Here is a 17,997-nt window from a genome sequence, read left to right as displayed (position 1 = left end):
AGAATGCATGACTTTAAATGGACAACACACAATTCCCTAAAGAGACACAAATCATGATGCTGAGCTGCTCATCAGAGATTCAGAGAGGTAACTGTCTAACTTCCTGTCTTTTATGTTCGTGGATGCTTTATGTTTTATCTGTTCCGCTGTTGTGGGAGCTTTTTGTCTCTCATACACACAAACCCACGCCCACTCAGAGAGAGAGAGAGAGAAAGGAACGTCTCTCACTGTTCGGATCCTGAAGGAAAGCTGCAGAAACAGAAGTTTAAACTTACCTCCTCCAGACAGAAGTTTAACACTTGCAAATACAAAAGAAGATGGAGAAGGCAGAAGAGGTGAAGAGGAAAGAAAAGTGTCTGAATGAAGGACAGAGGAAGGGATAAAAGGTAGCTAAAAGAATAAAAGTTTTCATTTTTGGAAAATGAGTGGGGGAAAGGAGAGGAGGAAAGTGTGAAGGGTTTTTAATTCGGTTTCTTTTTACATTTGTTCTAGTTGTTACAACAACATTTAGGCAAGAAAAAGGATGCTGAAGAGAAGAGGCAAGGAGACCCTACCTGGAGCTGTTCGGACAACGTGGTGGACTGCCTGGTGCCCAGAGCCGGGACTGAACTTTCCTCAGGACGCAGAAACACTTGCTGACCACGTCTGCAGAAATAAAGAACGATAGTCAGGACCACTTTGTGCCTAATTTTTTTGTGTGGGTTCTCTTTCTAAACAAGTTGAAAGTCAGCTGGAGGATGTCTTGTTGATAAGCCAGATTGTCGGCAACTTATCTTGTCCGAGAAGTGGAGGGAAGAATGTAAAGGTGTGAAGGAATCTGTGTGAAATGTGTGTGAAGCCCTTACAGGTCCTTTGCTTTCTTCCTCTCGAGCGCAGTCATGTCATCTCCACCTGTCGCAACGCAGAGAGAGCGCCGGAGTCACACACGCATCCACACACACAGCTGCACAGCAATGCACTCACTCGCGCCGGCAGGCTGAGACACACACTGGTGTGCTAACACCATGAGCGGCAACACATAGAGCCGATAGTGAAGGCAGTCGCTCCTCCTCGTCTCTCCTCCCACCTCTCTCTCTCTGTCTGTCTCTCTCACTACTCCTCCTCTGGGTCTTACCGCCTCCCTCAGCCCTACCTATGCTTCACCTCCTCACTGTGGAGACACACACTGCTTTGTAAAAAAAAACAAAATACAAAAAAAAAAGAAAAGAAAATCACATTTTGTCAGGTTGAAATCAGAAACTTCTGAAAATTTAAATAAGATTCTAAGTGATAGACCAACACAAAGTAGAATATAATCGGAATGATAAGGAAAATTATATTTAGTTTAACTTTTTTAAATAATTATCTGAATAGTGTGGCATGCATTTAGATTTGTTATCAGTCATGTGCTCTGGTACATTTTCAGCTCCAAAACGAAAACTGTCGCATATGCAGTAGCTGTAGCCTTACCTCACTGCGTGTTGGTCTTTTGCAGAAAACACAAAAATATTGAAGTTTGATGTTGTGAAATAAGAAGTATTTCTATTCTTGCAAGATTATTTAGTTTTCCCAAGAAAGCGATACGTTTAATATAGTCATAAATAAAAACATAATAACCTGCATCACCATAGCTATAAAAATCACAACGCTGAACACAGGAGGGATAAATGAGTTTTCCATTCTAATAGTCCTGAATTTCTGCCTCATATCTGGCAGTTGTGGATCAATGAGGTTACAGAAAAACAGAGAGTCTCAGTGAACCCTAATAAAAATCACAATATTAGAATGAGCAAATGATCTCGCTCCATGGAAAGTAAGTAGAAGCTTTACTTTTGCCACAGTAGTTCTTACTCACATCCACATCAGGTTATTTCCAAGATGTCTTCAATCTAGTTTGTAATTTGAATCAGAGAATGAAGTTGTCTTGTCGACACCTTTTGATGATAAACGGATCACAGTCATTGCACACGACTGATGCATTCCTGATGGCTCTTATTCTAAATGTGGCATCAAAGACCTGAGAAAATGTAAGTCAAGAGCAGGTACACGCTATGACGGGTGAAGATTTGATATCATCCACATTAGGGAAACCACAACGTTTGGCTGTGAAATATGGATACAAAATGATGGGGGAGGGGGTTTTGTAAAAATTGAGTGAGTTAATTCTGGTGTCACCATCTTTTATTTCCTCACATTTTACATGCTTAATGTTTATCTGGCCAGCTTGTGATGAAATTTTATGCCATTTGCACTGTGTAGGACTTCCCCCAAGTGGTCAAATAACTATGAGCTGAATTACACTTTTACAATTACAATTTTTGCAGTATTTTGAGTATTTCAGATCTTATATAGCTGTTTTTGAGTTTTTATTTACCTCTAACATGTCTCATACTCCAGTCTTGCACTTTGCGCTTTCTGAACACTGTTGTGGCAAAGTTACAAAAGCAGAAAAAGTTGCTATATAGAGCAATCTTACTTAGCTAATTAAATCTTCGTTGGTGCAGACAGAGCATGTACATAGTGTGCTGTGACATTTAGTAGTATCATTTGGCTCCTGCTGCAACGTTTGAATAATTCTTCGTTTCTATGTGTATAAATTATGCACATTGTCGAGTTCATGTAACAAATTTTTAAAAATCTGTGGCAGTCTGAGCTCCCTATACATTAAAATATGCATGTTAAAACAATGTGGAACAACATACCTGCGTGTTAACTTCTGTAACACTAATTAGGATAATCATACAAATCTTATTGTATTATTGCCTATTGATTTTTATTTCAGAAATATGATTGAATCACATAACCAGTCCCAATGGTACTAATATTTTTAAAGATTTTGATTCCTATGATGTTTTATTTTGTAACACTCTTTAAATGTTAATGCAAGACAAAAAACACAGCCAAACAAATATTAATGGCAACGTGTTCATTTTGATTCCTGACATAAGAGTAATGGAGACTTGTGTGCAGCTTTGCAACAATCAGTCTCCACATTTAGACCAGTGATGGGTTAAGGAAAAAATATTGATTATCTCATTACAATGGCACCTGGCAATGGGCAAGAGGCATTAGTCAGCAAGAGAGCATTTTGCCCCAGATGTTGATGTGTAAGAAACAGGAAAGGTAAATGGGGTTTCTATTCTATGAGAGCCGTGGAGCCTTTTGCATTTGGCTTCCCAGTTTGTGCTGCCTGAACTAAAGGTTCAAGGAGCACCTAAAGCCACCAAATGAAACATATTTTGGTATTGAGGTTTACATTAATATTAATGAGGTTAATGTGTTTAAAACTAGTTTCAAGTTATAATTTAATTATTAATAGTAACATTTCTGGATGGCCTGATTTAAACTTTTTTTTCCCCAGGAAAAAAAAAAAAGAGCATAGAGCAAGAATTTAGGGCACAGACCCAAAGGGTTTACTTTCCGGAGAAACAATTCAATTTTATGTAATAAGTGTTTAAGCAACACGAAGCAAATCTTTCAGCAGTAGTTAGTTGTTTTATTGGCCTATCAGAGTTGATTTCTTTCTGAGACATATCTAAACTAATGCAATTTCTAAATTGGGCATTTTAGACTCTTATCTTTGCTCGCACTGTTGCCATATGTGAGGTTAATTGGGGCTGCACGTTAGAAACTAGCAATTTACTAATGTCTGGCAGGATGTTGTTAGAGTTAATATGTTTATCCATAAATGTTCCAACTTATTAGTAGGCAGGTCTCACTTTCCCTTTCTGGGTGTTTTAATTTCCGAAATTACCATAACCGTGTAACGTTCAGTGTCTCCTAGGAATAGAACATAATTATGAGACAATGTGCTTTCTGTAGGAGCTGAGGAGAAGGCCAATATATGCAGAGCTATTTATGCAGAGAGAGGACTGCAGGTGAAAATATGAAGAGCTTTGAGCCAGAGGTCACAGACCGTGATTTTAACCCAAAAGGATCATCGTACCAACCTGTCCCAGCCTGACTGCTTCATCAGTTGATAAAGACCAGCCATACACCTTCAAGATTTTAGTAACCACAAAATAAAGCTTTTTAATCATCCCCATCAGATCTGTTACTATGCCAAACTTTCAATCCTGGAATGATGCAAGAAGTTCCAATGTTTCAAAACCATCCATCTTTTTGTGCTTATCCAAGATCAGGTCATCAGGCTAACAGCAGCCATATCCAGGAGGCGTCCTGATTAAACATCTTAAGCACCTCAGCTGACTCCTCTTAATGTGGAGGAGCAATGGCGCTACACCATATGCCAAAATGTCTTGTCCTATACAGCTCTGGAAAAACAGTAGGAGACCACTTAAAATGATCGGTTTCCCAGATTTTACCTTTTGTAGGTATACATTTAAGCAAAATGAACATTGTTCTTTTATTCTATGAACTGTTGACAACATGTCTCTGAAATTCCAAGCAAAAATTTTGTTTTTTTTTTGCGGAAAATGAGAACTGGTCAAAATAATGAAATCGCTGCACTGCTTTCCTTCCTCAAATGAATCAAAGAAAACAAGTTCATATTCATTTAGAAACAGTAATACTAATGTTTTAACTCAGGAAGAGTTCAAAAATCAATATTTGGTGGAATAACCAGGAGGTTTCAATGGGTTCAGTGCAGTGGACTCTTCATTTTTTCCCCCCGCAAGGGCTGTATATTGGGCTGAAATATCTCAGCTGGAGATATTGTTCACATAAACAAAACAGACAAAAAATATGTCATTGAAAAACTGTCATTGAAAAAAATATGTCATTAAAATAATGACATATTTCAAATATTTTATAAAACTATTTGGAAAGAAACTGGAGGTTTTGACATATAATTCAGTGACAGTATTGAGCACAGAAGCCCACACAGTCGAAGAAAGGAAATCCAAAGTGACACTGGCAGCTGACTCTCTGAGGTGACATTAAAGGAGACAGGACAATTAACATGATGCTGCGCTGCAGGTGGAGCAGAACTGAATAATGATAGTCCATCAATCTCACGACAAACCACAAGGCCAGCAGCTACAGGAAGTCTTACTGACATTACAGGATCAGTTCACATGTAAATGTACAGTGTTTGAGTCGCATACAAAAAAAATCAGTTTGGCGTAGAGGAAAAGTTTAAGATTATTCTGACTATACACACATTTCTCACTATAACTCAAAGAGGTAAGATATTAAACTACAGTAAATAACTCAGATCCAGTAAGCTGTCCTGCTTTAATTGAATTACATTGAAAACTGTTCAAAATTACTTAAAACCACTGTTCTGTAAGCAATAAGTTCTTCAGAGCATGAAATTACTTTAAGCAAATGAGAGATCTTGGAATGTGTGACATTTTTTAAGCACCATTACCAAGTTAATTAGGACTCTGTGCTATATAATCACAGATGGCATCACAATGTCATATGTTGAATACTCTTGCTTTAATGCATTTTTCAAGCTGCAAGAGATCCTGTGCATTATTTCATAGCCGAAGGGAAACAGGGAGTTCACTGGAGCAACCACTCAGAGGTTGATTCTTGTTCATTTGCAGCCCTTTGCTATAAAACGACGCCATGTCTCAGTAAACCCTAAGGCTGTGGGGTTTTGTGGACATGATAAAATGGCTATTTCAGCACATCACAACCTCTTGACCAGAGCTGGCTGAGAAACGATCACAACTGTGCACAGTTCATGATACAAATGCTGTAATTTATTAGGCAGAGACAGAGCTGCCATGACAGAAAAAGCACATATTTGTCCTCGTCATTATTTTATAGCTTGTATCTAATTGCCTTCACTGATGGACTGATATTTGTATTGGATTTTTCTGACGCACTTCTCATGTAGTAACAAATCTTGCTTCTTCCACGATATAGTGAGACAAGTATTACGATCAAGGCTTTATTATATCAAGCTCACATGACATGCTCAAGTGCTGTATGACTGACGATCAGCAATAATTCATTACTGCATGACATCCTGGTCTTTTCAGAACTGAGTACACTCATCCTGTCAGAAACAATCGCTTCTGTGTGTCATCAGAGCCCATTTCTTCAGGTCGCGCTCCCAATCTCTGAAAGATAAAGGAACCAGTATGGAAATGTTATCCTGCTTCAGATGTAAAAGCTGATGTTCCCCCATGTTTATTGCCTGTGTTGGCTCTACAAGAGAGTGCTTATTTACATGTAAAAATGCTGGTGAATTGCAAACGGAATCAAAGCAATGCATCACCAGATTGAAGGATAAGGAGCACGAATGGAGGTGGATGAATTTAGCCGTGTGTGTGTGTGTGTCTTTGTTTTTCTTTTGTTTTCTTTGTAGCTCGAAAGAGAATCGATCAAAAGTTTGTGATTAAAACCAGGCCTGTTGTTACCGCTCAAATGCAATCAGCACACAGATCTGAAACTAGTCACTCAATTACCCTGCTACACACGTGTATAAAGCACATGCAAAAACTGTGGAAGGCTGGCAGCGTAAACAAATACCATGCAGAGACATTTAGCAAACCAGGGAGCTGGAAATGGACCAGGATCCAGTCAGTGTCCTTGGCCTGAAACGCATGAGACGAGATCTTCGGTGTGTATATACATAACAGGAACAATTATGCACAGGACCTGATGTGTGTATGCAGGCTGTGTGTTTGTGAATGATGATAAATGTGTGTGTCTGACCCAAGTCCCATAAACTGGCAAGTGATTGAAAGCTCTAAACGGTAAAGGTGCTCTCAGGGGAATAGGGCTAATCTACATAATGGTGGAACTGTATTAACAATATCCTACACACACTTACACACACACCTGCTCGAAAACATGTGCACTGATTGAGAACCTCTCCTATTACCCACACAAGCAGAGCTTCTTCAGATTGCTGTATCAGACTGAGCCAAGCTGAGTTAATGCAAATATGAAATAACATTCTTCTACTCTGACTGTATTTAACATTTTTTGGGCTGGCATTTCTGGTTTTATTGCACACAAAGACTATAGACTGATGATGACGGCTACACTTGATCATTCATATTCATCGGACACATTCAAAACATCTTGAGCTGTATGTGTAAACACTCGTCTACTGTTTTTGGTTTACAGGGATAGCCAGCTCTGTATCAGAACCCTTTTATTCTATTGAATCCAGTTGATTCCGGTGAGTGTAACATTAAAAAGATGATCTGTTGCAAGAATACAGTACATTTAGCACTTGGCAACGAGCTCTACACTGCTATCGATTAAGAATCTATTGAAGACTATATTTTTAATCTTGATGAGACATCATTGATGATGATATCGGACTGATTTGGCTTAACACCAGGAAGCTGCTAGCTGGAAAACTTGTGTCTGTTCCTTTAACGTGACGTTGTCAAAAGTTACTTCCAAGGGATAAGATAGTGGCAGTTCATACGCTATACACAGAATATCAAATCAAATAAGAATTGCTTGCATGAGAAAAATCGCTGAGTATGTTGCATTTCTATGTTTTCTATTGTGTGCACCCTGATTTTAGCAAGATGTTTGTTGACAAACCCATGAGGAAAACGCTGAATAAATGAAACAATTTTATATAAAAACGTTAATATCACATTGGATCTAAAAACAATTTAAGACATGTTTTCATTTTAGTTCACCAGCCCTGCTTGTTAATCTAAACTGCCCAGCCTGACATCCAGACTCATCTCCCCTTGATTTATTCTTCTGATAATTGCCGTCTCCTCTTCAGGATAGCATGTTGTTACAAGGTCTTGTGTCTGTTTCACATGTTTCTCATACTTTGTCTTTTTCTATGTTTTACTCTTCAAATGTGTGTGTAAATTCAAGTTTTTGGTACTTCCTTCTCACTCTACTGCCTCTGCTGCCATTTTTCAGCTTTTCTGATTGGACCAGAGCTCCAGCAATGTTCATCTCTCAAACCGAAATCTCTGGACTTGGTCAAAATTCTAATCTCTTGCACCAACTCCATTTTGCCTTGAATGGTTTCTGCAAATCAATTGACATCTACATAGCATGTCCACTTAAGGAAGCAGATGAGCCCAATGAGTGATGTGCATTTAGAAAATTGATTTAAGAACTGCACTAGATAAAAAGGAGCTCTCAGTGGGGTTTTTTTCTATTCATGCTGTTTGCATGAATAGAAAAAAGGTTTTAAAGTAGTAGTAAGGAGTTTGAAGTCAGTAGGTAAAAAGTGACCTACAATATTTCCTAATTAATCAACTTAGAGGACTGGATCAGTCAGACACAGAAAACGAATGCAAAGATACATTGTCATGTAGAATTTTAGCAAAAAAAAAGTCAAATGAATAATCATTGAAAGGTTGCAAAACCTTTCAATGCATCTCTCATTGAAAGGTTTTGCAATGAGAGATGCAAACCTTTTATGAATACAATTCAAGACAAAATTCATTACAAAGCAGAATAAGTTTAACTCAGTTAATTTACATACCATCTAAGAAATGTTGCATAATAAATTAGTGTCTGTAGAAGGCCGTGGACTTGAAAAAAAAAACACAAAGTGACTGCAGGATTCTTGCGTTTTTTCCTTCACCCTGAAAACTTCTGGCGTTCCTGATATTTTCTTTCCAACATTCTCTTCCCAGTATCTTCTGAGTTACTCACATATCTTGAGGCAAACTGCAAACAAGGCTTTATGTGGCTTTCAAATCCAGCTTTCCATTTGCCACTTTTCAAATAAGACCAGCTTTGCAGAGTGCTACACTAATAGTTGTTGTGTCGTTAGGTCTTACCACCTGAGTAGTTGAGCAGCTCCTTCAGGATTAGGGCCTTCTGCGGCTTTCCAGATAAACACTGTGTTCATCTTGCCTATCAGTTCAAATTGTGGGAGGATTGCAGGTACTCTCTCTATTTTTTGATGACCGATCAAACCGTGCTCTTTGAGACGTTCAAATCTTTATCGTTTTTAAACCGAAACTTGCTTTAAACTTCTCCACAACTTTATCCCTGACCTGTCTGACAATTTCTGTAGTCGTCATGACGGTTATACTTTACTAATATTTTCTCAAAATCTCTAAGGCCTTCACAGAAAAGCTGGATTTATACTGAGACTTAAATTACAAGCAGTAGAACTTTGTACTTATGAAATGTCTTCTGAAGGCATTTTGCACTAGATTTGTTTAGGAGTATTAGAGTAAAGGGGGCTCAATGAAAAATGCATCCCACACATGTTAGATTTCAATTTGTAAAAGCAAACATGGAATTTCCCTTTCACCTATCAATCACATAAAAAACTTCATTGAGCAGCTTTTTAGTAATGACTAAATGAGAAAAGAGGTTTGAATAGGCTGTATGCTTTGGCAGAAGTGTGTGCGTGTGTGTGTGTGAAAAATTACTTTTCCTTATTGTTACAACTAAGTTTCTTAAACAACACAAGCAGTAAAACAACAGCAGGAAAGCGATACAAACACACCCTACTTTAGAAAGTCACGAAGGAGTGCGCAATCTCACACGTAGTGCGACGGTACAAACAGTGAGTGCCACTGTTTGTATTGATAACCTGTTTCAACAGAGCAGTGCGTTTGTTAACCGGACTCTGCAGCATTTGGAAACAATGAACTGAACTTATATCAATAACACTTCGAACAGGACGCAGGTAGAGCTCTTTAAAAATGCACACGCACACACACACACACACCCACGCACACACATACACACACACACACACACACAGGCAAGTTAAATAACTCACCTCATATTCCACACATGATTCACAACCTGACAAACATCAAAATGTAACTTGTAAATAAAGACTGTGATGGCATTTCTTGGGTGTCAGTAGATCAAATTATCATCAAATTCAAGGATTTGGTAGGCAAACATATTAACATGACTCATACAGTCAAGCACCTCTGAGTGGGACGTCAAGGTACATGCGTGGGAGTAATTCCTTTTGATTCGGTAGAAATGGGACCTTGGTGATCCTGCTCCCTCACTTCAAACTGGCTGGTTTGTGCTGCTGCAGCAGTGACACGCTGTGTGATGACCTGCGGAATAGCCACACAAGCACCAAAAATAATGAAGCTTTTAGACTTCTATTCATCAGAAATCACAGAGCAACAGTTTGAGAGCATGCTTGGTGGTTGCTATGCGAGTTAGTACATTGGCAACCTGAAAAGGTTTATAAGCCAGTTTCCATACCAACATGCGCCGTCTCCTCACCAAGAAGAGAGAAAAAAAATGAAGAGATGGGAGAATAAAAGAGAAGTTATCGCTCAGTAGAAATCTCAGAAATTATACTAACTTTCTATATTTATGTCTGAATATACAGTAGCTATATTGAAATATCTTAATTTGTGTACAAACTGATCTTATCAGAATAATACATCCTGAGAAGAATATATAATCCTTATCATAATAAGGATTATGGATTATGGAATAGTCCCCTGTTCCCTAAACGTTCCACCTTCTTTTCACATTAAAAGCACAAGCTCCTTTTTATGTCATCCACCAACACCAAGTCATTAAGAAATAGGATGGAAATGTACATCGTTTTAATATTTCACAAAATTCTAAAAAGAGTGTCATGCATTTGCATTTATTCTCAAAGCATGAAAACATTGTGGAACCTTTTGGGAATATTCTATTTGCTCACTGCTCCATTCTTGCTTGCAAAATAGCTCAGTCATTCAGATGAGATGATGAACGTCAATAATTGTGAACAAACATTTTTAAGTTTGATAGCATATATTTAATTGTATTTAAATCTAAGCTTTTCCTGGGCCATACACATGAATATACTTTGTTTTAAATTGCTCCATAAAATCTCAATGAAATACTTTGGAGTTTATGGTTGTAAAATGGGTCAAAACATGAATAGGCATTTCACAAACTGAAACTAGGTGAGTAACTAACATCCTGGATTGAAAGATTTTGGTTCTTTAGCGACTCTGCAAGGCTGTCAGTGTGCAAAGCGAGTGTATTAATGCTAAACTTGTCAGAGAGCCACATGGACGCCAGCCAGAAGTGGACCGGACAGCTTTTCCAGGCCTCCGGCAAAGAAGAGTGGACACATGATCTGCTTTATTCTTTTCTCTTTGTTCTTTGTCATCAGTTCACTGACCTTTATATCACAAATTTGCTGACCTCCAGTTGAAGCCTGGCTTTTTCCATTGTAATAGTTTCCCAGACTGATCTTTTGATCCTTGCGAGGGTCACTGTCACTGGTTCATAATGGACAGAGGCTTCAGGTGGATTTTCAGCAACAAAAATGACAGCAGCAGCAGCAGCAAGTTTTTCTCAGCAGAAGGAAGTCGAATTAGCTGGAGGACTTTACAAATGGAAAATATTTGTTATATTACATCTGAAAAAAAAGCCTTTTTTTTTTAATTAAAGAGATCAAATTTTAAGCCTTTCCAACAGAACTAATAATATCTTCACATAAGCTCAGAGTGGGTACTTTCAATCTATGCCATTTAGATTAGTACCAAGAGGAATGCTTGAAGATTTATCTGGCTCCAGGTCTTGACTGAAATTTGTTTTCACTCTTTACCTTCATCCACGGCCATGCAGAAGAATGATCACATAAGCTGAGTAACGCTATTAAAATGTGAAATGGCAGGAAAAATAAGATGACTAATGGGCTTACACTGCACTCTCGGCTTCACAAGATTGGTTCACCCTCAAAGTAAGCAGATTAGAGTGAACTGTTTATTTATTTATTTAGATATGGGAGTCACAACATTTAGCTTAGCCTTGTTATACACTTTTTAGATCCAATTATTTGGAATAATTTGCTAATCTAGAAATAGATGCTAAGACTACTGTTAAAGTGTATCTCCTGACACTTCGTTCAGACAGTCAAAACACAAACACCAACTAATTTAATCCAGAAATAGAAAGGTTTTTTTTTTGTAAAACGGAACAATTTAGGACTGGTAGTTTAAGGAACAGAGGCTCTTGTTTAAATGCAAAGAGTTCTGTCATTAATGAATTGAAAAGAATTAAAATAATAATAAAAAACATTTTATAAATGCTTGAGGTTCAACTGTTTACCCAACATTTGTCCAACAATCCAGATTAAACCTGAATCAATGTCACTTCAACCTGTCGCAAATTCCCCAAAGTCACTTTTTAGTTTTTATTTAACGGACAAAAGTAGTCTGAAGATAGAGAGAAAAAAAAACAGTTCTTGTCTTAAGTTTGGATATTTTCAAATGTAACATAAAATAAGGTTTCAGAAACCAAACTTAATTTATTGTGACAATCAGTTTTGTAGACAGCTGCTACATCTACATTTGTTGGCAGGCAAAGTATCAGGCAAAGTGTAAGTATCTTCAGACATTTTGAAAAATGTCTGAAGATACTTACACCCACTCCTGAGTCTCCAGCTCCTAATTCCTTTTCCATTTGTGTCTGCTGTGTGGAAGGCACACTTGCAAATAAATAAATAAATAAAGGTGCAGCAAACAAAATGACCGCGGTCACCATTCTAAGCACTCTTCAGGCTTTAATGGTAGTCCACACTGGGTATCATTAAAGGGTCGTAGATGTCCTGTGCAGTTTTCTCTGAACACCTTTTTGATGAATCTTTGGTCCCACTGGTTGTTGTAATAAGAGCCCAGATACTTGGAGTGTTTAATCTTTTTTCTGCTGGTTAATTTAATCAGTATTTTACAGAACAGTAATCTAAGAAGAGATACTTAATCCAGGTTATAAGCCGTTCAACTGATTACAATTAGGGCTGCACAATATTGGGAAAAACAAATTAATTTTTAACCTTGCAATATCCATTTTTTGAAAAGCACCCCAAGTTATGCTGCCCGCCTGCCAACTTTGACAATTAATCAGAATTGCTCCTACCTCTTTTTGTGAATCTTAAAAAATGTCTGAAGATAGACATTTTTCAGAAATAAAACAGAAACAAAAACCAAATAAAAATATGGTTTTTGTCCATATTTAGAGTTATTCTTATTGCAGGATTTCATGGGAGTAGAAAATATTACAATAGCAATATGAGTTGCCATATATGCCAAATGTATTCTTTTCTATTTTTTCTGCTTCCGCCACTCTTTTTGGTTGATGCCGTTAGTATTTGGCATGAGATACTCTCCAAGTGGCATCATCGTGGAAAATTCAACTCCACAAGACTAGGAATACATTAGATAATTATTTCACTCTAAACAGTCCTTCATGATATGAACACTGATATAGTCATGATGATATATTTTTGATATATTTTGCAGCCCTAACCACAATCTTACACCAATGTCAAACTCTTAATTAGCTTCACATGCAGTGCTCTCCTGGTGTGCCTGGAGATGGATACTTAAAGGCCTCAGGTTGTCAAAAAATAAAAATCACACCTTTCATTTAATCTACTTGTTCTCACCAATCACCATCATAACTTGGCAACAAAGAAAGAGGAAGAAAAGCACTTCTGTGTGAATTAGGTCAACTCATACCAAAATAACAAGATATGACAGGCAAATTATCACATTTGTTTTACTTTTCCGTAACCAGGTCATTATGTGTTGCAGATTTCTGTCCTATCCCTCTTCCAAATGAGAGCTGCATGTCAATGGGGTTTTACCTGGTTAAATAAAGGAAAGGGAAAAAAAATCAGTAGTTTAGGAGTCTATTAAACAGCCGCCTTGCTACAGAAATTAATGAGAAGAATTATGCTTTTATCACTGTTTGGTTGGGAGCATATTCTCAGCTGCAACCTCAGGTTACACACATGCATGGGAGCACTTCCTTTAATGATGGGTTAGGGTCTAATGAAGCGCCATCTTGGCCCTGAGCGGCTTCACTGCAGAGGAAAATTCTATGTTCTGCCTTAAATTTTGACATGGCTCTGTAACTTGTGCCTGGAACAATGTAATCCAAATGCAAGTGTAGAGAAAAACTGTTTACAAGCTTTTCTCCCAAGGCTTTTAGTCAAGAATAAATGTCTATGTTCTTTTTCCATCTTAGCAAGACAGGGAAACAGACAGAGGTTGATTTTTTTCTGAACTAATTAGAGGAGTAAAATCAGATTAATAGAATGGCTGGTTTTGAAATTATTATATAATATTTTGTCTGTAATAAAAATGAGAATGCATGCCAATATAGAGACGGAACAATCAGAAATTTTGTGGCCAATTTCTGGTCAAATGAAAGTATTAAAACTTAACTAGAAATAATTTCAGCATTTCTCCTTTACAGAACAGAGTACAGCTCACAAGCTTTTGAGTTCACTGTTAAAAAGGGTATTTAAAATTTAATGTTATGAGTTAGATTTTCATTCATTTTTTTGTCACTGTAAAGGACCTTGAGAAGCCTTTCTATAGTCGGCTATTAATTATTTCTATTACGATCACAGGAGTTAACTTTATTTTCCTAAAACAAACACTGGAGTTTTATGGAGTCAACTTTCTTATCAGGCATTTTAAATTGCTTTATGATTAGCTTGCATGCTGTGCTTGTCAGCCAAACTATGTCAACTATGAACCATTAAGATTAACCACTTACAATTAGCAAAACAGGTTTGAAGGCACAATACGTTAAGGACATTTTTTAATGCAAAAAATTAATGTAATAACAGCTTCAACAGAATTCTTTAAATTGAATGTTTGTGCATGCTTCTCTGGTCGTTGATGCTTCCTTTCTGATAGACTGCTCACCATTCCTTAGGTACACACACAAACTCACACACCCATTTCCTTCCTTCAGTCGCCAGAGAACTGGAGAACCAGCAGATCATGTCAGAGGTGAAACTGTAAGCAATGCAAAGGAAAAGTGGAGATAAGGAAGTTAGTGAGACAGGCGAGGATGAGGAGAGAAGAGATGGAAGGAAGTGATAAACCTGCTTCCCAATGGGAACTTATCAGCGACAACTCTGGTGTCAGTAAGTCAGGATCAGCTGAAAGAGCTGAAGGGTGTCACAGTCGACAGTTAGTAGTTGCTACATGAACGCAGGAATCTAAACGCACTCTACCAAACTTTAAAAGAACACATGCACGTCCATGCTGACAGAGAAAGTGTAAAGTGAGTGAGTGCTGCAGTGAGCAAGGTAGGAGAGGTTAGCGAGAGGTTGTGAAGACAAAGAGGCTGAAAACAAAGACAGAGGAGCCAGGGGACCAAGACGGCCAGAAAAGAAAAAAGGGCAACGAAGTGAAGGGAAGCACTGCAGCAGAAAAGCGACTAAAAAAATAATAGATGGAAGGCGTCATGCAGGGGCAACGAGGTTAAAAAGAGCTCGGAGGAACACTGCAGCAGACCAAACTTCATTCTCCACCCTTTTACACATCCTTCTCCTGTTCCCTTTACTTTTTTCCCCTTTTCACTTCCTTTGCACAAAATCACCCAACAACTAATGAGGCGTGGGTGACGGAGTCCAGCAGTACCGTACAGCGCCGTGCACTTGGTGTGTCTGGAAACTGTTTTCTTTTTTTTGAAAGCAACCTTAAGCTTGCTGTTTTATTTCTGTATATAAGGGAAAATATTTCAAATGTCAAGAATAATGCCTTCTTTGTCTCTTTATTTCTTGAATCTAATTGGTTCCTCAGCTCAACAAATCAGAAAGCCACACTGAGAATATCTGCTGCTGAACAGTCGCCACAAGTGGGAATGACGACAACCCTCAGTGTGTGTGTGTGTGTGTGTGTGTGTGTGCGTGTGTGTGTGCTCATGTTTGTGTGTAAAATAGCCACACAGGCTCCGATTTGTTGCTATGGCACCCTGTCTTCCTGAGGTGCAAAGTACAATTTATACAAACAATTTCCTCTCAATAATGAAGCAGTGGATGCACTAACCCTGGAGTGAATGCAATCTCACACCTTGGACAGCGGATTGCAAGTAAACTCAGGAGAAGATCGAGGACAGTTGCCACATTTATACTATAACCAGCAAACAGGAGTTCATCAGGCCCAATAAAACATAGAAGTCACAGATATAGCAACTAATGCTTGTGTTACCAAACAGAGGATCAGATGAGCTTTATACCTTAAGGACAGAATCATTTATATTCAGATAAATGAGTAATGTGCACAAGAGCAGAAATATCAGTCGTGCTTCTGTCCATAGATGACTTTTAGCCCATATGGATGAAGAGAAGGAGAAAAAACCAGGATGCTATTATAGCTTTTTATCTGTAGGTATAAAGGTTTATGGTATGTTGACACCATGACATTTGCAGATCATTCATAAAAAGTAGACTTAAGTGGTAGAGGAAGAATATTTAAATTCACACAAATTACTCAATTGTCACAATTACATTGTAAAAGGCTCCTTATGTATGGTATTAAAACCAAATTGTTAGAGTCTTAATAATTTATTTGGATTCAACTTAAACTGGATGAACAAAGAATTAATTTATCACATAAATGAAAAGATGTTTTAAACCAAAGCAAATGTAGTGAACAAACATTTGGCTCTTCACTTTTAACTCTTTACTCTCCCACCAACTTCAGCTGAGCTGCAAGATTTTATATTTTAGACTAAATTAATTCTTAGTTTTGCCAATAAGGCTGATTTCTCAAAATAATAAATTTTTTCTAACCTTCCAAACTATTGCCGTTTTTCTTTTAAAGCTTATTCTGATTTTTCTCATATTTAGATGCCTTAACTTGTGATTTAATATTAATCTACCCGAGAAAAATAGACATTGCAGTTTTTAAATTATTTAATATATTATGAAATTAAGCTATTCAAATCTTGCCCTATGTGAAATTGTAATTGCTTTCCTTTGATTGGTTGGGAAGCAACAAGCAATGAAACGTTTACATTGTTTTGCAGCGATTTCTGGCACATCCTCAACACAGAACTGTTACAATTCTGCCACAGAGGACGATTTTAATGCCTGAAAAGGCTGCTGAGGGATCTCAATGAAATTTAAATCATTTTATTTTCAAAACATGTTTTAACCACTTCTTTCTATGAGTAATGTTAATATTCAGTGTAATTTGTTTTTCAGAAACTATGTTAGTTTTAGACCAGACCTAAAGGTTCCCAGCTTCCAAAAGATATTTTTTGTAAAGTTTTGCAAACTACCAAAATAAGAAGTTCTTTATTTCTGTGTGAAACTCTGCGAAATGGCAGCTTCAATTTTCATGTGTCGTGAAGTGTTTTTAAGTTTGTAACTCTTTTGAAACTAAGGCCCGGTTCCAATGTGACCTAAGGTGAGAAAAATCTATAGTACAAATAGAACAGAGTGCCTGAATGAACCAGAATAGCTTTCTGTTTCAGTGAGCTATGCTGGTGGCAGGCAGAACCGCCGCTGGAGCATAAACCCGAAACAGAAAGAGACACAGGTGGTTGAATCTCCAAGCAGAAACACAAACTGATTCACTATCCTAATATTGGCAAGCTGATACAGAAAATTGACAGATTATCCTGGTGGCTCCAAAATTGTAGGATTCCCTTTTCATATGTCACATTTCAAACATTTCTAATGTCTAATTTTGTTATTTCTGTTTACTTGTCTATTATGACATGTAATGCTGCCTTTGCCCAGGTCATCCTTCTGAAAGAGATCTTGATCTTTACAGGTTTTTACCTGATTTAATCCAGGTTAAATATTAATAACTTAGACTAAATCAAGTTAGAGAATAAAAACATTTGCCTTCTTTTTAAAAAATGTATTTGTCTTTTAAATAAACTCTCCCTCAGTAAATAGTGTAGAACCTAATTTTCTTCTCTTTTCATTTCTGAAGCGGGTTGGCATTAAATGATTAGCATCAGGTATGATTTTCCTCAACAATCTTCTCTAAATTGTTTTCTCCCCCAAATGGATTCTTTCAGTAAATATCAGTTCTAATAATGCAAGAATTTTCCTCTTTCCCCATGTAAGTGCAGTTGTTGTATCTGTGGAAAGCTAGATTTCAAGCCTCAGATTGACTTAATGCTTCTGATAAATTACAGCAGTAAAATGTCTAAAGCACCAACAAGCTTTATTAGTTTTACAGGCATATGAAGTCCTTTGAAAGAGTCATATTTTTGCAACACAAATGTCATCTGGTTCAGTCTCCCCAGAAAGATGTAATTTCATTTGCAGCTACGACAGAGTTGCAGATGTTAAATCATGTAAACCATCTGCTAATGACTCGATAAGATTGTAGATAACATTTAGCTAAA

General features: G+C 37.5%; 1 protein-coding gene across 2 annotated transcripts in view; it reads right to left on the bottom strand.

The window, feature by feature from the left end:
• LOC129358726 (cGMP-dependent 3',5'-cyclic phosphodiesterase) overlaps positions 1 to 17,997 on the bottom strand; it is a 167,245-nt gene that overhangs the window by 111,882 nt on the left and 37,366 nt on the right. Inside the window, exons 1-2 of one of the 2 annotated variants that reach the window (XM_055027837.1) lie at positions 846 to 999; positions 555 to 645 (exon numbers count right to left, since the gene is read on the bottom strand). In XM_055027837.1, the coding sequence (XP_054883812.1) occupies positions 555 to 645; positions 846 to 880 (126 nt within the window). In that variant the 5' untranslated portion in view covers positions 881 to 999. Of the gene's footprint in view, positions 1 to 554; positions 646 to 845; positions 1,000 to 17,997 lie in introns of those variants that run through there. The other variant, XM_055027836.1, reaches the window with a different exon arrangement.

Source organism: Poeciliopsis prolifica, unplaced genomic scaffold, assembly GCF_027474105.1.
Source record: "Poeciliopsis prolifica strain line A6 unplaced genomic scaffold, Auburn_PproV2 SCAFFOLD004, whole genome shotgun sequence".
Classification (NCBI taxonomy): domain Eukaryota; kingdom Metazoa; phylum Chordata; class Actinopteri; order Cyprinodontiformes; family Poeciliidae; genus Poeciliopsis; species Poeciliopsis prolifica.
Note: the sequence above shows the minus strand (reverse complement) of the source record. Positions and strands in the feature narration are given on the sequence as shown.